At 51.7% G+C, this 26,047-nt stretch overlaps 12 protein-coding genes across 12 annotated transcripts; 7 read left to right on the forward strand and 5 right to left on the reverse strand.

Annotated features, from left to right (window-relative positions):
• Positions 1 to 33: 33 nt before the first annotated feature.
• Positions 34 to 1,555, reverse strand: ASPVEDRAFT_199204 (serine hydrolase domain-containing protein). The gene is made up of 3 exons (XM_040809276.1): positions 902 to 1,555; positions 564 to 858; positions 34 to 518 (listed from the first exon to the last, which is right to left on the reverse strand). Exons 1-3 carry the CDS (start codon positions 1,421 to 1,423, stop codon positions 103 to 105), a joined length of 1,233 nt encoding a protein of 410 aa, XP_040671533.1. The 5' UTR covers positions 1,424 to 1,555; the 3' UTR covers positions 34 to 102.
• Positions 1,556 to 1,898: 343 nt separating this feature from the next.
• On the forward strand, positions 1,899 to 3,764 carry ASPVEDRAFT_32127 (flavin-containing monooxygenase; the record flags this gene model as incomplete). The annotated part of the gene is made up of 4 exons (XM_040810565.1): positions 1,899 to 2,040; positions 2,088 to 2,461; positions 2,517 to 3,239; positions 3,279 to 3,764. 4 exons carry the CDS (start codon positions 1,899 to 1,901, stop codon positions 3,762 to 3,764), a joined length of 1,725 nt encoding a protein of 574 aa, XP_040671534.1.
• Positions 3,765 to 4,016: 252 nt separating this feature from the next.
• Positions 4,017 to 5,205, forward strand: ASPVEDRAFT_45270 (uncharacterized protein). The gene has a single exon (XM_040813244.1). It carries the CDS (start codon positions 4,146 to 4,148, stop codon positions 5,028 to 5,030), a length of 885 nt encoding a protein of 294 aa, XP_040671535.1. The 5' UTR covers positions 4,017 to 4,145; the 3' UTR covers positions 5,031 to 5,205.
• A 694-nt stretch (positions 5,206 to 5,899) lies between these two features.
• Positions 5,900 to 6,733, forward strand: ASPVEDRAFT_45271 (uncharacterized protein). The gene is made up of 3 exons (XM_040813245.1): positions 5,900 to 6,299; positions 6,371 to 6,447; positions 6,512 to 6,733. Exons 1-3 carry the CDS (start codon positions 5,977 to 5,979, stop codon positions 6,529 to 6,531), a joined length of 420 nt encoding a protein of 139 aa, XP_040671536.1. The 5' UTR covers positions 5,900 to 5,976; the 3' UTR covers positions 6,532 to 6,733.
• Positions 6,721 to 8,793, reverse strand: ASPVEDRAFT_75048 (uncharacterized protein; the record flags this gene model as incomplete). Its single annotated transcript, XM_040816281.1, has 9 exons — positions 6,721 to 7,418; positions 7,468 to 7,524; positions 7,572 to 7,686; positions 7,730 to 7,767; positions 7,816 to 7,999; positions 8,058 to 8,266; positions 8,320 to 8,439; positions 8,485 to 8,535; positions 8,583 to 8,793. The coding sequence occupies 9 exons, from the start codon at positions 8,791 to 8,793 to the stop codon at positions 6,721 to 6,723; spliced, it is 1,683 nt and encodes a 560-aa protein (XP_040671537.1).
• Positions 8,794 to 9,221: 428 nt separating this feature from the next.
• Positions 9,222 to 10,231, reverse strand: ASPVEDRAFT_87111 (uncharacterized protein; the record flags this gene model as incomplete). Its single annotated transcript, XM_040817978.1, has 2 exons — positions 9,222 to 9,660; positions 9,711 to 10,231. The coding sequence occupies 2 exons, from the start codon at positions 10,229 to 10,231 to the stop codon at positions 9,222 to 9,224; spliced, it is 960 nt and encodes a 319-aa protein (XP_040671538.1).
• A 691-nt stretch (positions 10,232 to 10,922) lies between these two features.
• On the forward strand, positions 10,923 to 12,488 carry ASPVEDRAFT_87112 (sulfatase family protein; the record flags this gene model as incomplete). The annotated part of the gene is made up of 1 exon (XM_040817979.1): positions 10,923 to 12,488. The coding sequence occupies one exon, from the start codon at positions 10,923 to 10,925 to the stop codon at positions 12,486 to 12,488; it is 1,566 nt and encodes a 521-aa protein (XP_040671539.1).
• Positions 12,489 to 13,599: 1,111 nt separating this feature from the next.
• ASPVEDRAFT_137873 (dynamin family protein) lies at positions 13,600 to 15,846 on the forward strand (the record flags this gene model as incomplete). Its single annotated transcript, XM_040807442.1, has 1 exon — positions 13,600 to 15,846. One exon carries the CDS (start codon positions 13,600 to 13,602, stop codon positions 15,844 to 15,846), a length of 2,247 nt encoding a protein of 748 aa, XP_040671540.1.
• Positions 15,847 to 17,043: 1,197 nt separating this feature from the next.
• Positions 17,044 to 18,304, forward strand: ASPVEDRAFT_45272 (S1 family peptidase). The gene has a single exon (XM_040813246.1). The coding sequence runs from the start codon at positions 17,067 to 17,069 to the stop codon at positions 18,006 to 18,008; it is 942 nt and encodes a 313-aa protein (XP_040671541.1). The 5' UTR covers positions 17,044 to 17,066; the 3' UTR covers positions 18,009 to 18,304.
• Positions 18,023 to 20,995, reverse strand: ASPVEDRAFT_55587 (uncharacterized protein; the record flags this gene model as incomplete). Its single annotated transcript, XM_040815094.1, has 7 exons — positions 18,023 to 18,677; positions 19,008 to 19,289; positions 19,344 to 19,539; positions 19,586 to 20,222; positions 20,270 to 20,412; positions 20,452 to 20,826; positions 20,959 to 20,995. 7 exons carry the CDS (start codon positions 20,993 to 20,995, stop codon positions 18,023 to 18,025), a joined length of 2,325 nt encoding a protein of 774 aa, XP_040671542.1.
• Positions 20,996 to 21,214: 219 nt separating this feature from the next.
• Positions 21,215 to 23,544, reverse strand: ASPVEDRAFT_45274 (fungal specific transcription factor domain-containing protein). Its single transcript, XM_040813247.1, has 6 exons — positions 23,043 to 23,544; positions 22,920 to 23,000; positions 22,264 to 22,874; positions 22,033 to 22,218; positions 21,501 to 21,984; positions 21,215 to 21,452 (listed from the first exon to the last, which is right to left on the reverse strand). The coding sequence occupies exons 1-6, from the start codon at positions 23,409 to 23,411 to the stop codon at positions 21,315 to 21,317; spliced, it is 1,869 nt and encodes a 622-aa protein (XP_040671543.1). The 5' UTR covers positions 23,412 to 23,544; the 3' UTR covers positions 21,215 to 21,314.
• A 320-nt stretch (positions 23,545 to 23,864) lies between these two features.
• On the forward strand, positions 23,865 to 25,864 carry ASPVEDRAFT_153946 (cytochrome P450; the record flags this gene model as incomplete). Its single annotated transcript, XM_040808376.1, has 3 exons — positions 23,865 to 24,404; positions 24,454 to 25,345; positions 25,398 to 25,864. Exons 1-3 carry the CDS (start codon positions 24,141 to 24,143, stop codon positions 25,862 to 25,864), a joined length of 1,623 nt encoding a protein of 540 aa, XP_040671544.1. The 5' UTR covers positions 23,865 to 24,140.
• Between the last annotated feature and the right edge of the window lie 183 nt (positions 25,865 to 26,047).

Here is a 26,047-nt window from a genome sequence, read left to right on the forward strand (position 1 = left end):
GTTACCGGGGCGGACTGCAAGGGATGTTTAATAGACCGGAAGAATATTCAAATTCACTCAATAATTGGCAACACATCATGCTTATTACAGGTTTACAGACCACTAAGACAATGCCTTGTAAATCTCCGCCTCAACTGTCGCCCACAGCCCAAGCACAGGCATGTCTACAAAAGGCAGAATCTGCGTACAGACCATGCCAGCAACGCCCTTCTCCCGATCCGCCCACCACCACAGATTCGCCAATCCAGCCCAGTGGCCAGTCGATGCAGACCGTCCAGTTCCACCCCCGTTAGACAGCATAAAGGTCAGTCCCCACCCCTGCGGCGGGTTTCCGGGAACAGGATACAGCTCTGGGACGGCGTTGGTCAAGTCTGGCTTTGAGGCTGCAATACCTTGTCTGCTGTAGTTTGGGAATTGGGGGATTTGGTTGGTGAACATATCGTCCACGGTGGATTTGTTGAGTAGTTTTGTTCCTGTTTTCGGACATGTCCCGTCGTTGAGCAGGACGGATAGTATTTCTGAACTAAATTAGCCTTTGCGTGTTTACGAATGAGATGACGCACTGCAGTAGTCCTGTGGTTTGGCGTACATTCCTGCACCGCCGCTGTTAAATACTCGGTCGACTTCGGCCTTGTTTAAATCGACGACGAGTGGTGCTCGCAGGAGATGGTCGCGGTGTCGGAGCTTTCCATCCCCGTCTCGGTGGTTCATGTATGCCATGCGCTGGCGCATATCCTCGTTCGGAATCATAGACATATCCTTGATACCGAGGGGCTGGAAGATATTCTTCTGCAGGTACTCGTTCAGTTTGAGACCGGTTGCTCGTTCCAATGCAATTCCCGCCCAGTCAATCCCGACCTGTTCATTAGCGTATATCAGGGTAAACAGGTAAGGAGCGTACCCCATATTCCCACCCTTCACCCGGCTGGAATAGCAAAGGGAGTTTAACATCTTCAATCCGACCAGAGAACTCGTCCACCCCAGCTGGATAGGACCACTCTCGCAATCTATCATTGAAGAATGTATACCCAAACCCGGCTGTATGGGTTAGCAGCATACGGAGGGTAATGGCCTTATTCTTGTCGACAAGACTCCCGTCCTCCTGAAGAACCTGGAATGTCTTCAGCTCAGGACACAGACTCTCCGTTTGAGCCCCGTCGTCTAGTTTCAAAACACCCTGTTCGACGAGCTGCATGCATGCCACGCCGACAAGCATCTTCGTGCACGACGCAATCCAGAAGATATTATCCAGCGTCATAGGCTCTTTCGACGCAGCGCCGCGCTTCCCGGCAGAGTGCGCGAACAGCTCCTCGCCATTCTTATCCACAACGACAACGGTAGTACCGGGGATACCAGAAGGATCCTCGCAGGCCTTATCCACGACACCGCGGAGATGCGACGTGACCTGTTCAGTGAGAGGCATATTCAAATATCCAGCAAGCCAGAAATTAGGTATGGTATAAACTTGGTTACAAATGATGGCGAAAAGATACGGACGCTCTATTTAACGGTTGCTCTGCAGATCCTCCAGCCGTTCCCAACCCCCGCTGTTCTAGTCCCAACGCCAACACCACGGCCTGGCCAGTCTTGGACCAGCAGTAAAGTACATCGATGATGCGGGGCTGCGGTTCCGCATGCCGCGGGTCCGCTGCGGACTGCGGACGCAAATAGCCCAATCAGGTATTTCGTGCAGATGTTTGTCGTGCGGGGGATGCGTTGCGAGCGGGGTGTCGATCCTGTAGTTGGTGACAGCTGCGGTTGCTATACTATAGGTGTAACTGTAGAGGGTGAGACGGGGATGTTGTGTAGCAGGACGCAATATAAATACGGCGGTTGTCGCTGGCATTGAACCAGAACAATCACTCACATATAAATCTATTTATCAAGTTTTTAACAACATGGGTAGTCTTGGAGATACCCTGCCTTCGCCGAAGAAGTACAACACCGAGCTCACGGACTACTCGGTCAAGCATGGAGACAAACCCGGTCCATATGCAGAGAACCTCGAGGTCGATGCCCTGGTCGTCGGTGCAGGGTTTGGTATACCACCCCAGTCCCATAACTCCCTACAAGACTAACCAGTATAGCCGGCATATTCATGCTCAAGACTCTACGCGACCGCGGCCTCAAAACTGTGATATTCGAAGCCGGCAACGACACCGGCGGCACCTGGCGCTGGAACTGCTACCCCGGGGCAGGCGTGGACTCGGAAGTGCCCGAGTACGAGTTCAGCTGGCCGGAGGTGTACAATACGTGGAACTGGCCGAATAATTACCCCAACTACCAGAACCTACGGGATTACTTTGACCATGTCGATAAGGTGATCGGGGTCAAGAAGGACTGTGCGTTTAACACCGTTGTCGTTGGCGCGCAGTTTGATACGGCCGCTGGAAGATGGAATGTCAATACGGCTGATGGGAGGGTTACGAAGGCTAAGTATCTTGTTCTGGGGACTGGATTCGTATGTCTACCTACCTACTACTTTGACATTATGTGGACGAATACTGATAGTGCAGGCCGCGAAACGATATATCCCCCCCTGGCCCGGCATGGACAAATTCAAGGGAACAGTACACCACTCCTCCTTCTGGCCGGACACCGAAGTCCCCGTGTCTAACAAACGCTGCGCAATCATCGGCACTGGCGCATCTGGCGTTCAAATCACCCAAGCCTGGGGCCCAGTCGCGGGAGACCTTAAAGTCTTCCAACGCACACCCAACCTCGCCGTCCCCATGCGCAAGCGCGATCTCACAGTCGAAGAGCAAGAACGCATTAAGCCGTACTACCCCGAGCTGTTCCGGTACCGTGAGACCAGTTTCGCCGGGTTCATGTACGACTGGTACGAGAAGAATACCTTCGACGACTCGCCTGAGGAGCGAGAAGCGTTCTACGAATCTGTCTGGAAGGACTGCGGGTTCCGGTACTGGGTTGCCGTGTACAAGGATAACCTGTTCAATCCGGATGCGAATAAGGAGTCATACAGGTTCTGGGCGAAGAAGACGAGGGCCAGGATTGGGGATCCGAAACTGCGTGAGCAGCTGGCGCCCTGGGAGATGCCGCATTATTTTGGCATTAAGCGGCCTTGTTTGGAGCTGAACTACTATGAGCAGTTTAATCGGGAGAATGTGCATTTGGTGAATATCAAGGATAATCCAATTAAGGAGTTCACCGAGACGGGGATTTTGTTGGAGAATGGCGAGCACCATGAGCTAGATGTTGTTGCTGTTGCGACGGGTTTTGTGAGCTCCCCCTTTTTTGATTCTGAACCATCTTGGTAGATGGAACTGACTTATCAGGACGTCGTCACCGGGGTAATGACCCAGCTCGGTCTGAAGAGCATCGACGGCGCCGAGCTCGAGAAGGAATGGATCCCAGGCGCAAAGACATACCTGGGCACCAGTGTCAGTGGCTATCCCAACATGTTCCACATCTACGGTCCGCACGGCCCGACTCTGCTCAGTAACGGTCCTACATCAGTTGCTGTGCAGGGCCGCTGGATTGCCGACGCGATTGCCAAGATGGAGGCCAACGGGGTCAAGTATATCAACCCTAAGCTCGAGGCTGCGGATAAGTGGAAGAAGCACGTTGTGGAGCTGAATGACCGTACGTTGTTCCCGACGACGAGGTCGACGTATATGGGTGGGAGCATTCCAGGGAAGGTGTATGAGCCAGTGTGCTATTCTGGTGGCATTCCGGCGTATGCGATTGAGATTCGGAAGGCGCTGGATAACTGGGAGGAGGGATTCGATGTTGTCAAGGATTGAATAGTGTCTGTATTCTGGTTCTGCAATCAATATATTTGTCGTACAATATTGTTCCGTCGGCACTCTCCGCTGTAGACTAAGGAAGGGTAGGCAGCAGTCCGTATCCGGTCTGGTCCGTTTTTGGCTACTTTGAAGCTATTCCCAGCACAGTTTAGCTGTCCACACTGGCGTGCAAAATAGGCCCGGCCAGATCCTTCGACCTCTCTTGATTGGCATCCGATGAGCCTCGACTCAGGGACCAAGCGAAAAGTAAGACATTCTCGCAAATTCGATCAGGCTCATGACTCCGTGCCTGCTAGTCCCTTGGTTTAAATGGACCCGCCGTTCCTGTTCATTTGGATATTCTCCAGATTTTCGCCACGCTTATTTCCCTCCTGCGCCATGATCACACCCTCTTGGGCGTCTCTCGCCCTGTTAATTCCTGCAGTCCTTGCTCAATCCACGACATCTACATCCACCACCTCTGCTGCAACACCCAGTTGCACGGCCTCACTCATCACCAAGCTATGCAGCTACCCCGAGCCTGGCCCTGAATTCGCCGTCGCCAGCGAGAGCAGAGCGTCCTGCTGGAGGTTCTGCGACGCCCATCCCCCCTGCGACTTTGTCATCTTCAGTCCAGGCAACCCAACCCTAGGATCCGGTACCTGCTGGCTATACCCAGGCCAATCCTTCGACGAGAGTAAAGGCGACTCAGACTGCGGCAGTCCCTATCTCGATGTCTACGACAAACCCGAATGTACTGGCAGCCCAACCACTACCACTACCGGCACCGCATGCACCGCCACCGAGACCCCCTCCGCAATTGCCTCGGTGTGCGGGTATCCAACACCCCCAGGGGACTGCTTCGACGGGTGCACTGCCAGTTTAGGCGCGACAAACTGTCTAAGTCAGTGCGCAAACTCCGATTCCTGTAGTTATGTTGTCTTTAACCCGCATAACCCGAGCAACTCGCCTTATGCCTCGGGGACTTGCTGGATGTATCCGAGTGGGGAGTTTAACCCGGACAAGGCGGAGGATTGTTCTGGGGATCCGGAGCAGTTTGTTTATGAGAATTCGTGTCCTAAGCCGGTGACTTCCCCGTCGTCGTCTTCTGCTTCTGTTACGCCATCTGCTTCGTCGTCGACGGAGAGTCCCGGTGGTACGGGGGTTACGGCCGCTGCTACAGAGGAATCTGCCACTGAGGAGAATTCTGCGTCTGGGGGTCTTGATACCGGGACGGGTCTATTGGGGGTAGCCGCGGCTGGATTAATATGGCGCGCTGTTTAATGATACTCCTGTATATAGACGTCTTTTGGTCACCCAGATTATTAGACTTGATATAATATTGTATGGTTAGTATGGATCATAGGACCAATATCTGAATGTTTGTTCCACCATATTTCTCGTGTTTACTCCTTCCACGTGAGGATCATCATTGAACAACACACTACTTACCGCCAGGCATGCCTTTTAAGGGTTACTAAATATGGCTTGTACGCAGTAAATACCGCCTCTGTCAGCAGCACGGGCAAAAGTGTGCAGTTGCTGTCAGAAGGTCATCTTGTCCTGCGGCAGTGTAGGATATATTGTTGAGGATAGCTGGCTAGCCCCAGGGCTTTTGGTCTAGCGGTCTAGCGCCTCTTGTGATATCTTGCATCAACACAAAGACCGAATAAAGCGCCAGTAAACATGCAGAAGTATAGAAAAAGGTTTACATTTATTGCTAAACGTACCAATGACGAACTCGCACGATTTCAGCCTCGAATGCCAACCTCGTATTCCGCATTCCTCTGCGCATCTCCACCGCATTCCGTCGAATACGAAGAGGCTTTGTCGACGCCCAAGCCTTGCAGATCAATACGAAGAAGCTTATCTGAATCGGGACTCAGTCATTCCTATTCACCGCGGCCCGATTGGGGGAAATGGGACGCGTCTCAATGGGCGCTTGACGAACTCCGTGAAGCCTGGTCATACCGGGCTGTATGGCTTCCCTGCCGTCCGATTTTGGGTGGATTTCGCGAAGAGTGCATTGAGGTTGATGGCATCGTAATGGTCTGTGCATTCCTGCGGGGAAGCGCTGAATATAGTTAGGTTGCAGTAGGCAATTAATATCTAAATACCTTCAGAAGAAGGTATAAGAAGAGCCTATTCCCCTCGAAATCTTTCTTCTCATGAAGACTCCAGTCTCAACGAGAATCAAACAAAACCCTCGGTTTCACTTTTCAGCACCAAAATGAACCTCCAACTCGCCACAGCCCTAACCTTCCTCACCCTGGCCCTAGCCATGCCTGCTCCCGAGGCAGAGCCAGAAAACCCCATGCCCGTCCCCATCGCCAACCCCATCGAAAACGAAAATGAGCCCCGCGACATCCGGCCTGCAGCTCTGGGTCTCGAAAAACGCGCCAGAGTCAGCTGCAAGATCGTCAACACCGATTCGGCTGCCGTGAACTGTCGTTACAAGCCTAGTCTGTCTTCGTCTGTTATCGCGCGTATACCTAGAGGGTCTACGCATACCTTCTATTGCTATAAGAGGGGGGATTGCTATAATGGTAACTGGTTAGTATTGCCTAGTCCATTCAGCTGCAGATGTCTGTCGGTATTGTTAGATGGTTGGCTAACTGTGGTAGTACCTGGGATCAAATGTTTTACAGAGAGCAAATCTGTTATATCAATGGATATTACACTGGTAGCAGCTGCACTGCTAGTAAGGCCCCCGTTCGCCGACTTGCTAATTGGGCCCTTGTTTCGGTGCTAATCGTGGACCTAAGAGGCTCTCGGGGTGTGCTAGGTGGAGCCCTGGACCCAGATATATATGTATATAATGCTAGGAAGTTGGACCTGGCAAGCGCGGATCATCAAGCCAAAGTCCAAAACGAAAGAGAGGTAATAACAGAAATTTTGATATTGGGATGTGTTCCTGAAGCGAAGAGACATCATCGAACATACCTAACCGTATATATCTATTCCAATAAAAAGTTCAATCAACCCTGGCGTACCACTTCAACTCGCGATTCTCCAAAACCCTAACCGGAGACTTATACCCCTCCTGAAACGACACATGGCTTTTATTCAGCGCATACAAAACATGCCCATCCTCAACCTGATCCGTCATCAAATATCCCCAGACCGAAGCAGTCTGCGAAGACCGCGGCAACGATGGCGCTTTCTTCATGGGATACCCAACTGTCAGCGCGAAGCCCAGTCTATCTCCCTTTTTGACACTCGCACCGACGGGAACTTGGACGACATCGAGAGATAAAGTAACGTTATCCGACGTAACAGGTGTCCAGCCCAGTGTCTCCCACTTGAAAAATGGCGCGGTGAAGTCTGCCTCGCCAGGGTAGCGGAATACAAACACCGACAGAGCCCGGCTTGGTGATATCGCACTGAGATTGATTCCAACAGACGACAGATTCCCGCTTTTTGAGGATGTCCAGGTCTGGTAGAACCATGCTGAGGGATAATTTGACTCGGCCCAGTAGTCCTTGTTATTTCCGGAGCCGTCGGTGGCGGTTGTTGCGAGCCCGGTGCTTGGAATGTCCTTTCTGCCAATGGGGGCTTGGATTGTTGTTTGTGCATCTGGGGAACAGTCGATTTTGTTTATAGAGCCGTCGGGGTTGAAGTTGAGCTTCCAGAAGCCGTGGCCGATGGCGCCCCCGGTATATCCAAGGCCGACTGGGGGTATTAGTATTAGGGGTAGTTTTAGGAGATACTTGGGACTCACGTGGTGCCACTGAAGGCCGGTCAGCCTGGTAGAGGAATTGTTGCTCGGTGTTGTTGACTGACTTAATGTTAATATTGCAATGCATGGGGTTGAGTAGGGCATACCACGAGGAACCGTCATGACGCCCATTCCCTGTCCACCACAGGTCAGGTCGGAGTCCACGAATTGGAAAGTCCACGGACCCTTCCAGCTCTTTGACCGATACGCGACAGTGGTAGTCTTAACAGTTAGCAGGATACAGCATCCATCAAAGGGTACTTACCCCGTTACAAAAGCTGCAAGTCCCAGATCCGACCATATCTAGTCTGCGTTAGTAGTATACCCCGGAGGAATGGTTATAACACGTACACCACCAATCTTCTCTTTTGAATATATCCGGCGATTCAACTTGCCCATCAACCAGGTTAGACGAATTGGCCGTGACAGGAAAGTCACCACCTTCTTGAATGACAATGGAAGTGTCGCCGGTGGTGTGGAGGAAATCGTCGGTCAACCTCTCAATCACAACAGTTTGGCTGAACGCCGGCCATATCTATACCATGTTAGTTGGACATACAATGATGTTGAACAGCCGGAAGGAAAAGGCTTACACTGCCTAGAGTGCCATCTGTAACGATGGCACTGATCATGTCCCACGTTGTGTAGATGACATATCCCTCGCCGTCAATGACGGCTAAACTGAGATCTTCAACGCCCTGTCCGGGCCACCATGTCTTCTGGATGAGGTGGCCTTGGAAGGTATACCCGTGGGTGAGGTGGTCGGAGGTGAAGACAGGAATGCCGGGCTCAGAGCCGGGGGCTGCATGGTGTAAGCAATTCCGCTATTACGCACATGGAGCGATTTAGGTATACCAGCAAACGCCATGAGGACATATTTTCTTGTCTTCTCGTTGTATATCACCTTTGGCCGATCGCAGGACCCGAATATACCGCTGCAGGCTTGGGCGTTTACCGGCTGGGATATGTTGAATACTACAGTGGTTAGGTATGTACATTTGATGATTGGCTATTACTCACGTTCAGTAGGATTGCGATACCAGTTCACCAGGTCTCTAGAAGAATAGCTGACTTTACTAATTAGTATGCAAGTTATCTTTAGAGATGTAGTGACTCACGAGAAGCATTGACAACCCAGAAATACTGCTCGTCAATCCAATCGACCTTGCCGTTGACCGAATTGACCACGTTCCCATCAACGTCGAAGTAGTAATTATGCTTATTTACGAAGCTGACGCTGTGGCTTGCGCCGCTAGTCTCGGTGCTGCCACTGCCAGCAAGCACTCGCCCAAGCAGCGAAAGGACGGAGACTACAATGGATAAATGCATAATGCTGATGCTTGATATCAATAGCCGGCTGGCCTTTTATTTATACCTGTCGGCTACTGATATGTTAACTCGACGTCGGGAACTGCTGGCTAATATGTCATTCATATTGTTAGGACCGCGGAATATGCGCGCGGTTCCTGGTTGATTGAATTCGACAAGGTGGACTGGGCAATCGGCTACTGAGTGGGTATCGACCATGTGCAACCACGATTACTGGCGATTAAGCTTCTATATCCACATTAACCTTGCCCGCATTCAATTATATAGTTGGATAGGGGCGTTGGTTGGCCACTTTGCCGAGTTCCACCTTCCAACTAAATGCTATCTCACCCACGGGGAAACCCCCGGTCTTCGCCCGGTTATCAACCCGGTAAATGCAATACCGTACACCAGGCAGCAAGATAGCGCATCTGCTTAGCCTGCGCCCATCACTCCCCAGCAGGAGAGCGTATCACCACTCGAAAAGGCAGGTCGGGTGGAAAGCGACGATGCCACTCGTTCCCCGGACAATCGGGATCATCATGGATCTCGACGACAAAGTCCGGCACGCCCCGGATATCCATCAGCGGGGAGAGATACGACGACCCATTAACGACATGGCTAGGACGCAGGCGTTCTGAAAATGAAACATGCAGCCGATGCAGCCCGGTCATTTTCTGTAGGACGCGGAGTGTCCCCATCCAGGACTGGAGCGCGTTGCAACTTTTTTCAGGCGTGCCGTGGAGACAAACAAAGGTGGAAATAGACAGGGATCTAAATGAGGGTAGTCTGGCAGGGTTAATGACTCGGGGTATCGGGTTGAGGCCGGATCGGTCGCGGAAATGGAATGTATTCTTGTTATACAGCATTTCGATTGCTTCACAGTATCTTGGTAGGTGCGTCAGCTTTAGCGTATAGGCAGGACAATACCAGCTTACATTTCTCGACAGGTGGATAGCAATGGTATATATCGATAGGGGACGTTATTATCTGGGCCGCGGGCGTGGGACTCGCATCCTGGCTTACACGCGTGGCCATATAGCCGCTTCCCATGACTCCTCACAAGCACCACACCGGAGGAGCTCATGACATAAAGCCAGATCATTACACGGAGCTCGGCGGGCAATCCAAGCAAGCCAGACTGGCCAGCAGCCTGAGACACCATTGCTCGGGTTCCAGGCGTTTTCTTGTCGTCGGGTAGGGAAGGCGTCAGGGGCCGCCGATCAGACCAGAAGGACGCTGGCAATTCTGTCTGTTCTCGTAGTCCCCATACATCCTCCGGTTCTTTGGCGGCGTTATCATTGACAGGTGGTTTGTTTCGTTTTCTACCCCCTTCTATGCACTTGCCTAGTTTGCAAATGAGCACCCAGCAAAGAATCCACGGATAGGAAATAATAGCGAGACAGCCGAAGATAATGACACCCAAGCGTCCGCCAGGAATAATAATCTTCGACGTCATTTCTGAGAGTCGATCGGGGTATGAGAAATGGAAACGCCTATAACCTTAGTCAAAGATCCCTATATAGGTACATCGATGCGGCGGCTGAGGGTCGTGTCTGCCTGATTCAGCCTCAACAGTCAACAGCGGCCTACTCCGGAGTACGCTGCGTTGGTTGGAGGCGGTTCGCGTATATAGGCTTTACTAAGAAGAGAATGGTTTTGAATTTATCGTGATACCCCGTTGGCTGGCTGCTTTTTGAAACCCACTGGCTTACGCTGGGCACTCTCAGTCCCCAGGTGGCGCAGGATGATCATCACTGCCACACACTAGCGTAGACGCCGGTTGGGCTTAATATTAATGGATGGGGATGTAGAAGCATGTAAATCTACCCCAGCACCGCGCCTGTAAGAGTGTCGATGTTTAGGATCTTGTAGAGTATATTAACTACCCGCGGTTATAGTCAACCGAGGAATACTCTCTGCCTTATACGCAGACTTCCAGTCGCATTGATTGGCCCGGGATAGCATCACTCCACAGAATATCCCGTCATCACCTAGACCACCGCTAGAGGTCGGAAAAGGCTAGTTTTATACACTTCGGGTCTCGCTTGGCTCGGCCGGGTCGGTGGCGGGACGACGATCACAAGAAACATGAATATAAAAGCAATCGCGGGGCAGTTAACCTTAACATCAACCACACTTCTCTAGAAATGACCCCCCACCACAGGCAGAAGAACATCCTCCTCCTCGTCGCCGACGACCTGGGCAAATGTCTGGGCTGCTATGGCGCGAAAGGCCTGCACACGCCCAACATCGACCGTCTCGCTGCGCAGGGAACTGTTTTCGACCGTGTATTCACAAGCACGGCTTCATGTAGCGCCAGTCGGACCGTTATGCACACTGGTCTTCATCCCCATGAAAACGGCCAATATGGTCTCATCGGCGGGGCGAACCATTTCCAATCCTTTGACCACATCCAGTCGGGTCCGCATCTGTTTAACGCCCTTGGATACCAGACGGGGATTATCGGAAAGGTGCACGTCGGTCCAGCTGGTGTGTTTCCCTGGGAGTGGAGAGAAGAGAGCGAGACGAGAAATGTATCGTGGGTGGCGGAACGAGCGGAGGCTTTCTTGGATAAGGCGAACGACACTAAACGTCCTTTCTATCTTACTGTTGGGTTTATTGACCCTCATAGAGATATAACTACACGGGGAGGCTTTGGGAATGCCGAAACCTGCGGCGGGACCTTTTCTGCTCCAGAGTTTCAACCGGATCAGGTTGAGATACCCAGCTGGCTGACGGATGTAGCGGAGACGCGCATTGAATATGTCGAGTACTATAAAGCCATTTCCCGTCTTGACTATGGAGTTGGTCTTATTCTGGATTCCCTCGATAGACAGGGCCTGGCAGATTCCACGCTGGTTGTCTTCTGCAGTGATAACGGTCCTCCATTTATCAACTCCAAGACGACACTGTATGAAGCCGGTATCCAGCTTCCATTTATAACTCGGCTGCCTCCGTCCATCCAGTCGCCGGGCATAAAGAATCCCAATATGATTTCGTATATCGACATCCTGCCTACGTTTCTGGACTGGGCCGGTGCAGCCATCGATTTTGCTGCCCCGGTTACTCTACCCGACCAGGTCTTCACAAGGGAAACTAAACCCCCAGAACCACCAAAACGGCTGGGCCGGTCCTTCTTATCGATCATGAACCGTGAAGACATAATTGACGAGTCAACCTGGCAGCACAAAGTCTATGGCTCGCATACATTCCACGAACTCGCCAACTACTATCCGACCCGCTTCGTGCGGGACCGGAGATACAAGTACCACCGGAACATCGCATATCAGCTTGACTTTCCTTTTGCCTCTGATCTGTATGCCAGTCTGACGTTTGAAGGGATTCGACGGTCGCACAACGGGGAGAATGCAGATGTCATGGTGGGTGGTCGGTCTCTCAGACGGTATATCCAGCGCCCGCCTGAGGAGCTTTATGATCTTGACTCAGACCCACTAGAGGTTGTCAACTTGGTAGGGAAGGAAGAGCACCAGGCTCGCTTGATCAAGATGAGGAGGGAGATGGAGAAGTGGCAGGTAGCAACGAGGGACCCGTGGTTGTGGAGGGATGGGCAGAGTGTTGTTGCGTTGCAGAGGTATTCTGGTGAGGATCTGAAGATGCCAAAGCGGTTTGACTTTATGCTTGATAGTGGGGAGTATAAGGATATGGAGCTGTATAAGGTGGACGATCCTGCTTTGGTGGATGGAATACACTAGATGTGGATTAGAAGACGTTGATATATTGATAGGCTCATATTCAACCTCACCAGCATCAAGATTATAGTGATAATGCCCACCCTCGTTCCTCTCATCAGAGCAGTGCGTATGTTACAGTATCGCCCCTACATCGTCCAGATCCGCAAAATGCAACACCGACAGACAGACCACAGGCGCGGAGAAATTGTGATGTTTTGTCTAGCCGCGGCAGAGGGAAGAGGGGTGCCTGGCTTCCTATGTCGGCGATTACCTCTGAGCCGCAGAGGCCCTCGCTTGCTAGATTGAAGGATGGTTTCCGTAGGTCGGGGCATTTGATGACTGTTGATGCGGCTGTGGTGTAGTTTCTGCGGAGTTCGGATTGCAGAACTGTGGCGATTTCTTGTAGAGGTATAGGGCTCAGCCCGATTCGGGTCTGTTGCATTATTTTCATGCAGCTTCCCCAGGTTTGGTGTATGAAATCTAGACTAGTGAATCGTGAGTCACCCAGTATCAGAATGCCTTCGCCAGGCAGTGAAATGATCTCGGGGAATTACTACTTTGGGTAATCGGATCACTCGAGCCCTACACAAGTCCATGGATGCAGGGTTCTCATTACTATGCTTTTCTTCAGGGTTTTTATTGCTATTAGAAGGTGGGATTAAATGTCTTCAATTATTAGATTCTTAAATGTAGATATTTCCCTGGACATGTTGGCAGTACTAGTATATACCGGGTAGCACACCATACGTAGAGAGGTACTCAGGAAAATATAGTGCAATTCACTGTCAATAGCTAATTTTCTATCACCTGTGAATCGAAGCCCCGAGGTCCTAGTTTATTCACACGTGTGAGAATAGAGTTTTAGGCATAGTAAAAATGTCAAACATGGTGGCCTATAGTAATAGAATGAGTTCTCAGTCAATCCATCCTCTCACATCCATATGTGAATTTAGCTAGGTAAATCGGCAGGATAGCATCTTGTCTGACTGCAGTTGCCAGCCCCCAGCAATACCACAGTGAATATAGACTCACGAGTAGCAGTCCCTGTGCCACTCCATCCTATATAACGACGCTGAGAGTCAGCCCAGTTCCCTTCTCATCCATCCTTCATCTTCTTCGCCCAAAGGTAAACATGGGTTTCACAAACAACCTAGCCTTGCGCCAGTTATCCGGCGACCACGGCAAACTACTAAATGCCATCAGCAACGCCCACTCCCTGGGTCTCCATTGCCTCCATGACCCCCCGATGCTGGTAGTCTGCGGGAAAATCTCTAGTGGGAAGAGCTCTGTCCTGAAGGCCATCTCGCGCATCCCGTTCCCTTCCCACGACGAAAGCAACCGCTGCACCCAGTTCGCAACAGAGATTACTCTACGACGGAGCGACTCGCCTAGTACAAAGGTCTCAATCATACCCGGTCCCTCGTGCACCGATCCCAGTGAGCGAGCGAGACTGCGAAACTACATGCATGACGGCGTTCCCGCTGGGTATACTTTCCCTGATATTATGAACGTCACGGAACTCGAAGTGGGCCTCTTGGAGGTTGAGAGGTTTGACGACGTCACTGACCATGTCCTGAAATTCGAGGTTTGTGGGCCGGATCTGCCGGAGTGTACTGTGGTTGATCTGCCTGGTCTGGATATTCCAACTACTGAGCATGACGACGATCAGTCCGCTCGAGTCGCCAAGCAGCTGGCTGAGAGGTATATGGCCAGTACTAGGAGTATTGTCTTGCTAGTGGTCAGTGCCGAGCACTGTGACCATATGGACGAGCTTCTTGAAATGGTTCGTCAGTTCGATAGGAAGGGCGAGCGGACTCTAGGAATTGTTACTCGTCCTGATACTCTCCAATCTGGTTCTGAGGGGGAGGACTCAGTCCTTCAACTTTTACGGAATGAGAGAATCAATCTTCCCCTGGGATGGCATGTTTTGAGAAATCATTACCCTGACGAACCCGCTATCTCAGACAATGCTCGAGACCAGCAAGAGAGAGCTTTCTTTAACGAGGGAAGCTGGAGGACTTTGCTCCCCGACTGTGTAGGGGCAGAGAGCCTCCGACGACGACTCAGTGGTATCCTATTCGACCATCATCAACGCCATCTTCCTACCCTGGTTGGGGCAATTCAAAAGCGCATGTCCGATAATCAAGCTAGACTGTCCAAGCTAGGGAATTCTCGCACTACAGCCGAATCGCAGCGGGCCTATCTCTTGGATATCGCAACTGATTTTGAGCGAATTATGAACCACGCCGTGGATGAGACGTATATCGACGGCTTCTTCGATGGCCTTGGTAGACGGCTGTTAATTCGGCGCACGATCAGGCAACTCAACGAGTTTTTTGCAGACGCAATGGCTATCAGAGGTGCTCAGCGTATCATTTCAGATGGTCCCCCATCAGTCCCATTTACGATCAACCCATACCTACAAGGCTGGTCGCCTCAAGGTGTCACTCGCACGGTTCTCGAAAAGGAAGCTCGTGAGCTTATGCGCAATTATGGCTCGGAGGCAGCGGGAAATGCTAAGCGCATCGTTGCTGGGATGCTGTTTCGCGAACAGGCACAGCCCTGGGAGGAGTTGGCCAGGATGCATCTGCTGAGGGCTTGGGATGCAATCAAGCACTTTGTGTTCACTGCTCTGAAGCATTTAACTGACGAGCGCATCTCTATTATTCTAGCGAGGTCTGTCGTGGAGCCAGCACTTGAGAGACTCAAGCAGGATGTGCTGCAAAAGCTGACAGAGCTGAGCTTGCCCACGAAGCGCTATGTTGCTTTGCCCATGAGTAAAGCTGAAACTGCTCGCGTCGAGGAGGCGAGAAAAGCCCGTTTGCTACAATCGCTCGAAACGACACTGGCAGCAGAGAATCTCCGGAACCCCGGGCTCTTCTATCTGGCATCCATCAAAGAGGCTGTCCTTCATGTGGACGCTGCACGAGATGAACATGCAGCGGCAGAGATTGTCGATCATATGCAGTTTCATTACGAGACTGCTGTTACTACATTCATCGACAATGTGAACAGTCTCGCTGTTGAGAACTGCCTAGTTAACCCCCTTCGAGGCATCTTCACCAGCCAGGTCGTGAACAGCATGAGTGAAAGCCAGATCCAAGAACTCGCGGCAGATCCACCGAAAGTCATTGAGGAGAGGAGCCGCCTTCGTACTGAGCTGGACGAGTTCCGTGCGGCCATTCGAGCTTTAGATGTCTTTCGTCCATTGGAGTTGTCTTTCGAGAACCTCTCAGTGGACAGTAAACCTGATGTCCCGGAAAGCCCTAGCCCGCAGGAAACCTCTACCTCCTCTCTGAATGTATCACCGCGATCTCATTCTGGATGCAGCTCTATAGCAAGTAGGTATACCCCACCCATACTTCTTACTGTTTACTAACAGACCCAGCAACTGTCGTGCATGCAACGCCCCCATCCGACCCCCCAACCCCGATTTCCGAACCACCCCGAAAGCGAGCGAAGCCCTTCGCGCCGCAATCAGATGAGCTGAAGTACTCGGGACTCAGCAGCAGCAGAAGCAGTCCCTCTACTTCCCCGCCAGGACCAGACACGGCCAAACCCAACGGCAACAAGGCCAGTACTGTCCCGAATTCGGCAAACAACAGTTATATCCCGCGGATCCCACGATACGAACCCTCCGAAGCATTCCTGGCTGCTACTGCTGCTCGCGCAGAACAGACATCGGAGTCCAGCGAGCAGTTAGATGAAGTCCGGCGCAGCAGAGAGGTACGCGCACGCCGTCCTTCACGCTCAAGCCAGCGTCCTTTCAAAATTTCCGAGAGCATGGACCGGACCAAGACCTCCGAAAAGCGTCCTCGAACCAGGTTGGAGCAGCGTGAGGGCACTGGCAGCGGTATTCCCGTCCCTTCCTCGCCTTCTGTCCGGAAGGTCAGTGGCCTGGAAGACTCGAAGTGGATGAGCTACCGTGAGAGTAAGGCACCATGAGCAGACAACTTCAAGTACGCTAGTATTCTGCGAGACGCCTATGATGCATTTTACACTTCTACCTAGGCCTTGTCGGGATTAGACATATGGTGATTGTAAAGGAGGATGGAGAAAATTAGACGTAAAATACAATTATTTTAAACGAGATCGTTTCTGATTAGTTGATTGCTGTAGAATATTCGTTCCAACCCAAGGCGTCAACCGCCAGATGTGCCTATCTTTGGTCATCACAGCCACTATATTAGGACGGCCTCCAGGAGCTAGCGTAGGGCTTTGATCATACTGGTAATAGTACTTCAAACTGAGGGCTTGGTGTATCAAAATGTATAGTACTGGCGGTATATGTTTTTATTCTATTGGGGGCGTTCCTTCGTCCACATCATGTTGACTACTTTATGCGATGTATATATATATCCGCAAGGGGATTATCAGACACCACAACTCAGCATCCTAATATTGTTGGAGCAGAAGCCAGGGTACAGTACTACCAAATAGATCGATGAACCTTTCCTCTTGGGCAAGGCTGGAGAGGCCCTGATTGGCTCCTCACAATCAGGATTGTGGCTGAGCTAGGATGGAGTGACTCAAGAGCTTCGCGTGAATTCCCAGATCGTCCGCAAAACATCAGCATCTGGTCCAGACTATCGGATCAAAATGACTCGAAAGCCCCGATCAACTACAAGTCAGGAAACTACCGCGGACTCTACAAACCCAGTGTCCATGGCAGGCTCGGCCGACCCAGCCCACCAGGGGACCATCCCAAGCACTGCCATCAAGATCATTCCCACTGGACAAAGAAATTTCCCAGGTCTCACCACTGAAGAAACCGGGCTACTGCGCAAGAAGCAATATCGTCTTCGGCTAGCAAAAGCACCGTTGGCCAGAACAGCAGCCGCATACGGGAAACATATCACCACCGCCCTTCAAGCAACATATATCTTCGCCCAGCACGAGGCCGGAACAGCCGCCTGCATTGATCCGCATGGATGGATTCTTACCTGCTCTCACTGCTTCGGTGAATCGGAAAGAGAGTGGCGCGAGAACATGTATAAATGGCTGCTTGACTATACTGGGAAGTCTGTGCAGGTTGAATGCTGTTTTTGGGATGGGAGGAGGGATCTTGCGCTTGCCAGGGTTGTCTCTGTTGAAACGGATGAGGTTGATATGGGAGCTTTTGAGTTTATACCGCTGCATTCGTCTACTTCTGCAGGTGTTTATGGCCGGGCAGATATCGTATGTCTCGGCCAGCCTGGTTCGGAGGATCTCGAGTCCGAGAGCCCTCAAGCGACGGATTATGATCTGATTGAGATATCGGAAGGGAGGTTACGAGGGCTGGTTCCTGATGCTGACCCGCATGATAATTCAGAGATTGGCAGTCTGAAGCACGATGCGTGGACGTATTGGGGCCATTCGGGAGCGCCGCTGGTTTGTGGTCGGACTGGCAAGTTGCTCGGGCTGCATTCATCCTGGGATGATATGACGGCGATGAGGCATGGAGTACCGCTTGTTGCTATTAGAGCGTTCCTGGGATCGCATCTTCCTGGATTCGAAGCTGCTGGTTCGGATGCAAATGTAGATATTATTATTATAGATTAACTACACAGGGTATATCAATTCCCAACATTCATAGCCAACGCCCAATGCTGCTCTCCCTCAATATCAACAGTATTGCTGCCCGCAACAAATCCAACGCGCTCATACAATCTCTTCGCGGTATGGTTATGCTTCGCGACCAGCACAACCACCGTCGCATCCACCCCCTTCTGCGTCGTCTCCCCATACACAGCCGTGATCGCAGCCTCAACCAGTCTCCTCCCATTCCCTGCTCCCCGTCCTTCAGGGAGTACATACATCCCGACAAGTGTGTAAACGACTCTGGACCCCGGTGGAATGGCCTTGGCCTCCTCAGCGGCCTTGCCGAAATCAATATCCTTAAACAGCTCCCATGGCGTCCTGCTCGCCTTGCTTCCTCTATCGGGGGCGATGGCAGGGCCGATAAGTGTAAGTTGTCCAAGCCAGGGAATATCAACTAGCCTCCTCACGTCATCCCACTCGTGGCTGGAGTCGTGGAATCCGATCTGTTGCGGGTCGGTTATATCGGGGAATACCGCGACGAAGATCCGGGATAGCGGGTTGAGTAAGCGCGTGGTCCAGGTTTCGTGGCTGAATTGGACTTCGTGGTCGTAAGTCCGTGTGAACGCGCCAGGGTCGGATTGGAGACCGGTCAGTCGCAGGACTTTGTATCGGGTGACGAGGATGGGGAGGCTGTCGGGGTTGGGGAGGGTTTTGGGGACGGTGATGATTTTGTCTGCGCTGCGGGTTTCGGGGGGCATTTTCGTAGTGAGCAACTAGCAGCATAGTGTGAGTCAAAGAAATAGCCAAACGAATACGGAGGGCTGCTGGCTATTTATGTTGGTTGGCGCTTAGATCCTGATAGTGACACCATCCAAGACACTAAAGAGGAATCCTGCGTCGCCCCCAGTGCACGAACCCAGTCGGATCCAGGACAACTGCCATAACTTAATAACCTTAGTTACCGGCCCCTAATTTCGGTAGTTACAATCACTTAGTTAGTTGGAGTCACCTCGGAACTACACCTCCACCGAATCAACCATCTCCCACAGCCCGCACAACCGTTCATACGGCCTCCTCAACGGCCACGCATGCATATCCTTGGTGCGATCAATGATCCTACGCAGCGCATCCCGCTCCCCTTCTTTAGTGAAATACTCCCCGTACAGCATAATCGAGATCACGGCGTTCACCAGCGCCGGCATCCGGCGGGACACATTGTCCACGGCGATCCCGCAGAGCGTGAGGACTATTGAGCGCACGCGCGCTTCGGCCTGCCGGTGCGCGGCGCGGGCGTGCGGTTCCCTAGTTTTGTTAGTGGACTTGGTTGTATAGATTCTGCCGTGGAATGGGTCGTACCGTAGTCGTGGGTTCTCGGCGATGAGGATCATGCGCGCGAGTTCGAGATGCTGTGCACCTGTTACCTGTTCGTCGGTGGTGTACCAAACCGTGGGAAAGATCTCGCCTTTGGATTTATCGGCGGGCTTTTGTAGGATTGGGAGGAGGTGTGTTGAGTATTCGGAGAGGAGTTGTTGTTGGTGCTGTTTGAGGCGTTCTGTTTTGTTAGTATCTCCAGTATAGGCAGGCAGGTAGGGTGGTACCATATTCAGTGAACGATTTATCTCCCCAGCACCACTTTGCTACCTCCCCTGCATGCATAATCATCATGTTAGCAATGGTAGCATTACTCCAGTCCTCCGGCGTGAACGCCACCCGCGGCGCGCGTTTTCGTGTTAGGGCGTAGTAGACCTCCTGCCGGATGGCGATCCAGTACGCTGCAATCGCTAGAGAGGAGCGGGCTAGTGGTGAGGATATCATGGAGTAGATAATCGTCTGGGTGACCGCGAGAAAATTCACCCGTTGCTGTCTTTCGTCGCCTCCTGCAATGTCAGTGTCTATCTCAGCGTCGGTCCCCTCTTCCATCTCCTCTTCCATTTCCTCATACTGTCGCAGGATGATTGCCGCGGCCATTAGATTCTCTTGATCATGTGGGTCCTGGACTGTATGGAATGACAGAAGCCCTGGGATGCATTTGAGCATATACTCCACTGCTGAGGATGTTGATAGGTCTGGTAGTAATTGGCCGTGGTAGACGATACCCCGCGGTGTCTTGAACTGTGGTAAACGACTGAGATGGCGAGATGATACAGCAAAAATTGCATTCCGTAGTGTTAAACAGTGATGAGCACGCAGAGGGACAGCGACGCGGAAATGGCTCTGGCTGTCGCAGTGGTCGAACTGCTGCTGTTAGTATACCCGTATCCCCGGTATCTAGGGCTTCATACCCATGGAGATAGCTCCTCTATGAAATACCGCAGCAGGCAAGCTTCCTCGACATTGGCAAGTGGTTGGAACGTCGAGCTTCTCGGAGTACTGGTTATCCCTGGAGAAATATGGTTTACTTCAAACGGACTTCCATGGCTGGCGCCTATACTTCCCCCAGATATCGGGGAGTCGTGCTGGATACCCACCGCCGCTGATACAAGGGCGTCTAAGCCACTGATCGGGATATCATGGAATGACCAGGCTGAAATCCCATCGCCGAGTGTCGGTAATGTAGATATCGGGTCAAGTGTGGCATTCTCCGCTTGGGTATCCGTGCTCTGTCTCTCTTCACCAGGAATTCCAGGCGAGGTAGCAGTCTGATCTAAGCGGAGAGGACCCTGCACTGTCTCAGCCTTCCTCCACTTCCGCGGCTCGCTATTCACCCAAGTTTGATCAACAGCGAAGCTCTCCCTGGCCTGGTCCTTAGACCTCCGGCGAAAAACAGTCTTTCGCTCGACGGGGATGCAGTCTAGATCTCTGATCGTGCACCGGCTACATTTCGGTTTTTGCTTGTCACCTTAGACAGTGAGTCGATTTGTTGATTCTGTTGATTTCGCATACAGCTCACTTACATTTGATGTGTCGTCCTGCAGGGGTTAGTTACGGCGCCGGTTACCAGTAAGGGGAAGGGTAGGGTAAGGGCACCTACTGCGACAATTCCAGCAAGGGAGCTTCGGCGCTGTCATATTTGCGTACTGCTTCAAGTTGAATCAAGTCAGTCAGTTGGCGAGTTCGTCGGGGGTTCGAGAGAGAGCGGCGCCACCTTCCCAGAACGGAATTAATTTCTGCGGGGGATGCAAGACCCACAGTTGGGGTAAACTGCGTTCTGATTGGAGGGGGGGGGGGTTATACCCTTCAGGGAGGATGCGGTGGCGATTACTCTACTTGGTTATTGCCATCAATCCCTCTCTTTGCGGAGATGTATTGATCGAAAGTCCAGTTTATGAATTATGCCTATGCGCTATGTATGAACCTCCCACCGTCACTTCCCATGAAATAACAAAATTAATGCACCGCGCTCAAGTCCAAATAATCCAAATTAAACTCTTCCTCAGCCTGTTTCTTCGCTTCCTGCTGCATCCGGAGGCGATTGATAATCTTCATTCGCGATCGCTCCCTGCGGACTAGACTTGGAGGAGGGATCTGGTTACTGTTAGAATTGAAGGGTGCGGTATGCTATGGGGAACGTACACTAGACGTGGGATTGATATCCCACGGAAGACATATTCTCAGACTTCCAGGGAGCAGACAAGTCAGGAGATCTGGGAGGGAGTCTGTCCGGGGGAGTTTCCCATGTGACAGACTGAAGTCAACTGTTGTTGAGATGAGGAGGTATGCTCTTGGCGATTGGAGGAGGAAGTCCCTCCACGTGCGAGCCAATTCAACTGTCTCTGGAGATCCATGTGGGAGGTGTTCATCGAAGCAGTCTTCCAGGCTAGTTGGGAGTACAGGGTCAGAGTCGGGTGACTGCAGTTGGATTGTTGTGTACGCTAATTGCAGGAAGTGCGACATCCCCGACGATATCATGGCTGCGGCCTCGTAGACTTGTTCCAGGTGCTTGACGATCTGGCCGAGGGTGTCGATTGTGCGTTTGTGGATTTCCCTTTGCTGTGGCGATGGGGAGAGGCTGATGTTGATGGCTGTTGTGAGGAGTGGCATGGGGAGGCAGCCAAGGCTATACTTGTCAGCAATGTACATGTTAAGTTGGGCTGTGGGGCATTACACGCTCAGTGGAAGGATGTGGGCACTTCCACAGTGGCTGAGATACTCCATTATGGCTGTTTGCTGGGACATGTAGCTGTAGAGCTCGCCTGTTGTCCTTTGTAATTTCTCGTCGTCGCCAGAGACGTACCCAGGCTGCTGTTGCATAACGAGTATTTCAAAATGACCAAGATTGATGCGTGCGGCACTATCAAAATTAGCAACAGGAATGATATAAGGAGTTTGCACGTACTAGTAGTACATGTAAATCAGGTTCGCGAATAACGTAACCGGCTCATTGGTGGTCTGCGGCATCAGTATAGGAAGGACGGTGGACGACTTCCACTCCTCCAACGACCTTTTGGCAGACCTGGCTTTATTTAACCTGCTTGTACAAGCATCTCTGGAAAGTGAGACAGTGTTCATTCCGTGAGTGCCATAAACAAGTGCCATCATATCGGAAAGCGCCAAGGCAAGCTCATAATACTCCTTGAGGACTTTCACCAGAATCGCCTTTGTCTGTGCATCGTAGACATACGAATTGTGAATTTCATGGGAGAAAGCATTCTCGTCAAATGAGACCAGGTCCAGCCCCGGTGGAATTTCTGGTACTTGAGTCCGACGACGAAGCGTCAGGCAGAGATATCGGTCGCGGAGGATAATTGACCACCAGAGCCTCTTTTTCAGCATTGGATTTACCGTTGCCGGCTTTGCCGGCGTTCGATCAATAAGATGAACGCTCTGGATTGCCAATGTTAGCCATTCGCTCCCGGCTCGTGGTTCTACAGCAGACGCATGGTGGCTGAGGAGTATGGCCGCTTGGGTTCGGGCGACGGGTTCATGCTCAGCGAGATTAAAGAGAAGCTGGAACTGTAAGTCAATAGCCAGTGGTTAATAGAGGCCACATACCTTGGCTCTTATGTAGAAGTGGCTCCTTGCGTCCTTTTTATTATGGAAGCCGCATCGTTGGAGTGTGGTGATGCTAATATACTGCTACGGTTAGCCTCGAAGCGAGACAGATGGTGGACCTACCGGACAGCCCGCAAATAGCAGTGCCTGCAGGACAAGCAACGGTATTTTGGATTTACCGCGCTGTGTATAGCTACCCCAGAATTCTGCCTCATCCAGGACTGGTAGAGTAGGGTGGAGGTGAAGAAAGTAGCGTTGCACGAACTCGTCAAGGGCTGCAGGCTCGGGCACATGCAGACTTCCCTTGTTAGCTAGGAACGTCCGATCTTCCTGCTCCAGGCTGGAGTCGTCCAACTCGAGGAATGCATAGCTCGACCAATCGACGTGGCCTGGGAGCTGCGACGCGGTGTTCAAGCCGGGGCTGTCGATCTCGGTCGCCTGCTTCTTGTCTCCCATGTGGCCAGGATGTGGGCTAAAGGGCCGGGTGCTCATACTTGTGACAGTTACAGGGAGTTATAGGAAAGGCCGCCGTGGTGGAGTTATCGCAACCGACCAGCGAGACACTTCGAGCGTTGTGATCCCCCTAATCGAATAAGCTCAGGGTGACTCGTATCCGACTGCCGAGAATGACGCTTCATGGTCTGAGTCAGCGCTGCGGTGTCAGCGTGGATCTCCCCCGGTTTGAGATTGCACTAATTATGCACAAATAATGTATTTTGAATATCTCAACGCTCCTCCAGTCGGATGTGAATTTATTGGGTTTCCTCGAGTTACTCTGTATGTCCGTGCCATAATTATTTTCAGCGATAGCCACCGCCATACATTCAAAGCAGCTTCTTTCTAGCGACTGCTGGGTGGGTGTTTTGATTATCTGGGATTTGATGAGATGGGCACTCCCGCTGCCGTTATCGATTTCATTCCTGATATCCTTGGACTATGGCCGCAGGATCCTGTTTGAAAATAAACGAACAGCCTTCCAGACTCTAGACAACGTATTAAAGTCCTGGACTATCCTACATTTCTTTCAGCCCCCAATCGGCGGGCTACGCCGAAAGAGACCTCGCCGACTGCATCAGATGCTGCCGTCCCGATACCCGAAACGGAAGTCCGATATCTTCACCTCCCAATTCAACCCGTAAACATGCAATGCAGGTAAATGAGCGGTAATCATATATTTTCACTGGCGCAATTCAGCTTGGATGGTGTTATGGTAGGATTACAATGTTGAACACGACAATTGAGCAGCTTGCGCCTTTCGAGGCAGTCATCGGGCCTAGGCTGGACAAATACAATGACCTACAAGGAAGAATCACTCTTCTGGCCGTCACTTTCTTTACGGTGTATGTCGCCAACTGGTTGCGCGTCTTCATATTCGATGTCAAGGCCCCTATAGTGGGATACCGGTCTTTCTTGGAGCCAGGATGGCTCGTCGGTTTACGTTTTTCGCGCCGCAGTGGGCCTATGGTACGAGAGGGATATCACAAAGCAAGTATACACTGTGTTGCACTATTCTTCCTTCCTAACAGTGGTGTAGTTCAAGGACGGCTTATTCAAGATTCGCCGCAACGACGCCGAGATCCTTGTCATCCCGCGAAAGTACATCGATGAACTGCGCGATATGTCACAAGACAAGATCAGTGCCATGGCAGCGCACATCAAAAACCTCGTTGGTCGCTATACGATCGGAAACGTCAAGCTGGTTATGGAGAGCGATCTCCACCGACGCACACTGCAGCAAAAGCTGACACCGTCCCTGGGTGTTCTCATCCCGTCTCTCAAGGACGAGCTCAAGTTTGCCTTGAAGACAGAGATGCCAGAGTGCAATACCTGGACAAGCGTGCGCATCCACGAGCTGGCTGTGAAAGTCGTAGCCAGGATCTCGGCGCGCGTGTTTGTAGGCGCTGAGCTCTGTCGCAATGACGAATGGCTCTATCTCAGCATCCACTTTACGAAGAATCTCGGGATGACGAGGAATCTGCTTCGTTTGTTCCCTGCCATTGTTCGGCCGATTGCTGCGCGGTTCATGTCGTCGTATTGGCGCATCTATTCGAACTTGGCCGCGGCGCAGAAACTCATCTGTCCCATCATCGAGGAGCGTCGTGCTGCGGCCAGTAACCCAGACTATAAGAAGCCAAACGACTTTCTGCAGTGGATGATTGACAATGCACGCCCTGAGGAGGGACACCCAAATGACCTTGCGCATCGACAGCTCCTGGTTAGTCTGGCGTCGATACACACTACCTCGATGCAGACCACCCATTTCATATATGACCTCTGCACGTACCCGGAATACTACGAGCCCCTTCGCCAGGAGATTATCTCTGTCCTCCGCGAAGACGGCGGCTTCAAGAAGACAACCTTGAACAAGATGCGCAAGATGGACAGTTTTCTCAAGGAGTCGCAGCGCCTCAACCCCCCTCTTGTTTGTATGTCACAACCCACCATACCGGAATAACTCGAATCTAATATGGCGAATAGTATCCTTCCAACGCGTCGTCCAAAAAGCCCTGACCCTCAAAGACGGCACCAAATTCCCAGCAGGAACCCACATCGCCATCGCCTCAGATGCCATAGCCCACGACGCCGCCTGTCTCCCTGGCGGCGGCGACCCAGAAACATTCGACCCCTTTCGCTACTCACGACTGCGCGAAGACCCATCCAAGCCCGAGAACATCAACCGGTACCAATTCGCGACGACGGACTCGTCGAACCTGCATTTCGGGCACGGGATCTATGCCTGCCCGGGTCGCTTCTTTGCGAGTAATGAGATTAAGCTGATTCTAGCGCATTTGCTGCTCCGCTATGAGTTTAGGTTTCCCGAGGGGAAGAAGAGACCCGTCAATTTGTGTTATGAGGAGGCGCAGTATCCGGATCCTACGGCGGCGCTGGAGATGAGGGTTAGGGAGATTCCGGAGAGGGATGTTGCTGCTATGCTTGGGTTCTGAACTTATAATTGTTGGGACAAAAGTATACAGATAAACATATTATAAGGAATTTATTTTTGGCATTGCAGGATTCCAACATAGGACTGAAGATACTCTTTTGGAATCTGCGAATGCAAGGAAATATGTAGTTAAACCTCACGTCGAGAAACAGCTATATATAACATCACTGCGGGAATGTACAAC

This window comes from Aspergillus versicolor (genome assembly GCF_001890125.1).
Source record: "Aspergillus versicolor CBS 583.65 unplaced genomic scaffold ASPVEscaffold_9, whole genome shotgun sequence".
NCBI lineage: Eukaryota > Fungi > Ascomycota > Eurotiomycetes > Eurotiales > Aspergillaceae > Aspergillus > Aspergillus versicolor.

Coding starts and splice junctions, on each gene's coding strand:
- ASPVEDRAFT_199204 (XM_040809276.1), bottom strand. CDS start 1,423: ATGCCTCTCACTGAACAGGTCACGTCGCATCTCCGCGGTGTCGTGGAT. Junction 859..901: donor GTGAAGGGTGGGAATATGGG/GTACGCTCCTTA, acceptor GCTAATGAACAG/GTCGGGATTGACTGGGCGGG. Junction 519..563: donor CAAACCACAGGACTACTGCA/GTGCGTCATCTC, acceptor AATTTAGTTCAG/AAATACTATCCGTCCTGCTC.
- ASPVEDRAFT_45270 (XM_040813244.1), top strand. CDS start 4,146: ATGATCACACCCTCTTGGGCGTCTCTCGCCCTGTTAATTCCTGCAGTC.
- ASPVEDRAFT_45271 (XM_040813245.1), top strand. CDS start 5,977: ATGAACCTCCAACTCGCCACAGCCCTAACCTTCCTCACCCTGGCCCTA. Junction 6,300..6,370: donor GATTGCTATAATGGTAACTG/GTTAGTATTGCC, acceptor TAACTGTGGTAG/TACCTGGGATCAAATGTTTT. Junction 6,448..6,511: donor TGGTAGCAGCTGCACTGCTA/GTAAGGCCCCCG, acceptor CGTGGACCTAAG/AGGCTCTCGGGGTGTGCTAG.
- ASPVEDRAFT_45272 (XM_040813246.1), top strand. CDS start 17,067: ATGACTCGAAAGCCCCGATCAACTACAAGTCAGGAAACTACCGCGGAC.
- ASPVEDRAFT_45274 (XM_040813247.1), bottom strand. CDS start 23,411: ATGAGCACCCGGCCCTTTAGCCCACATCCTGGCCACATGGGAGACAAG. Junction 22,219..22,263: donor CTGATTTACATGTACTACTA/GTACGTGCAAAC, acceptor TAATTTTGATAG/TGCCGCACGCATCAATCTTG. Junction 21,985..22,032: donor CACATCCTTCCACTGAGCGT/GTAATGCCCCAC, acceptor TGACAAGTATAG/CCTTGGCTGCCTCCCCATGC.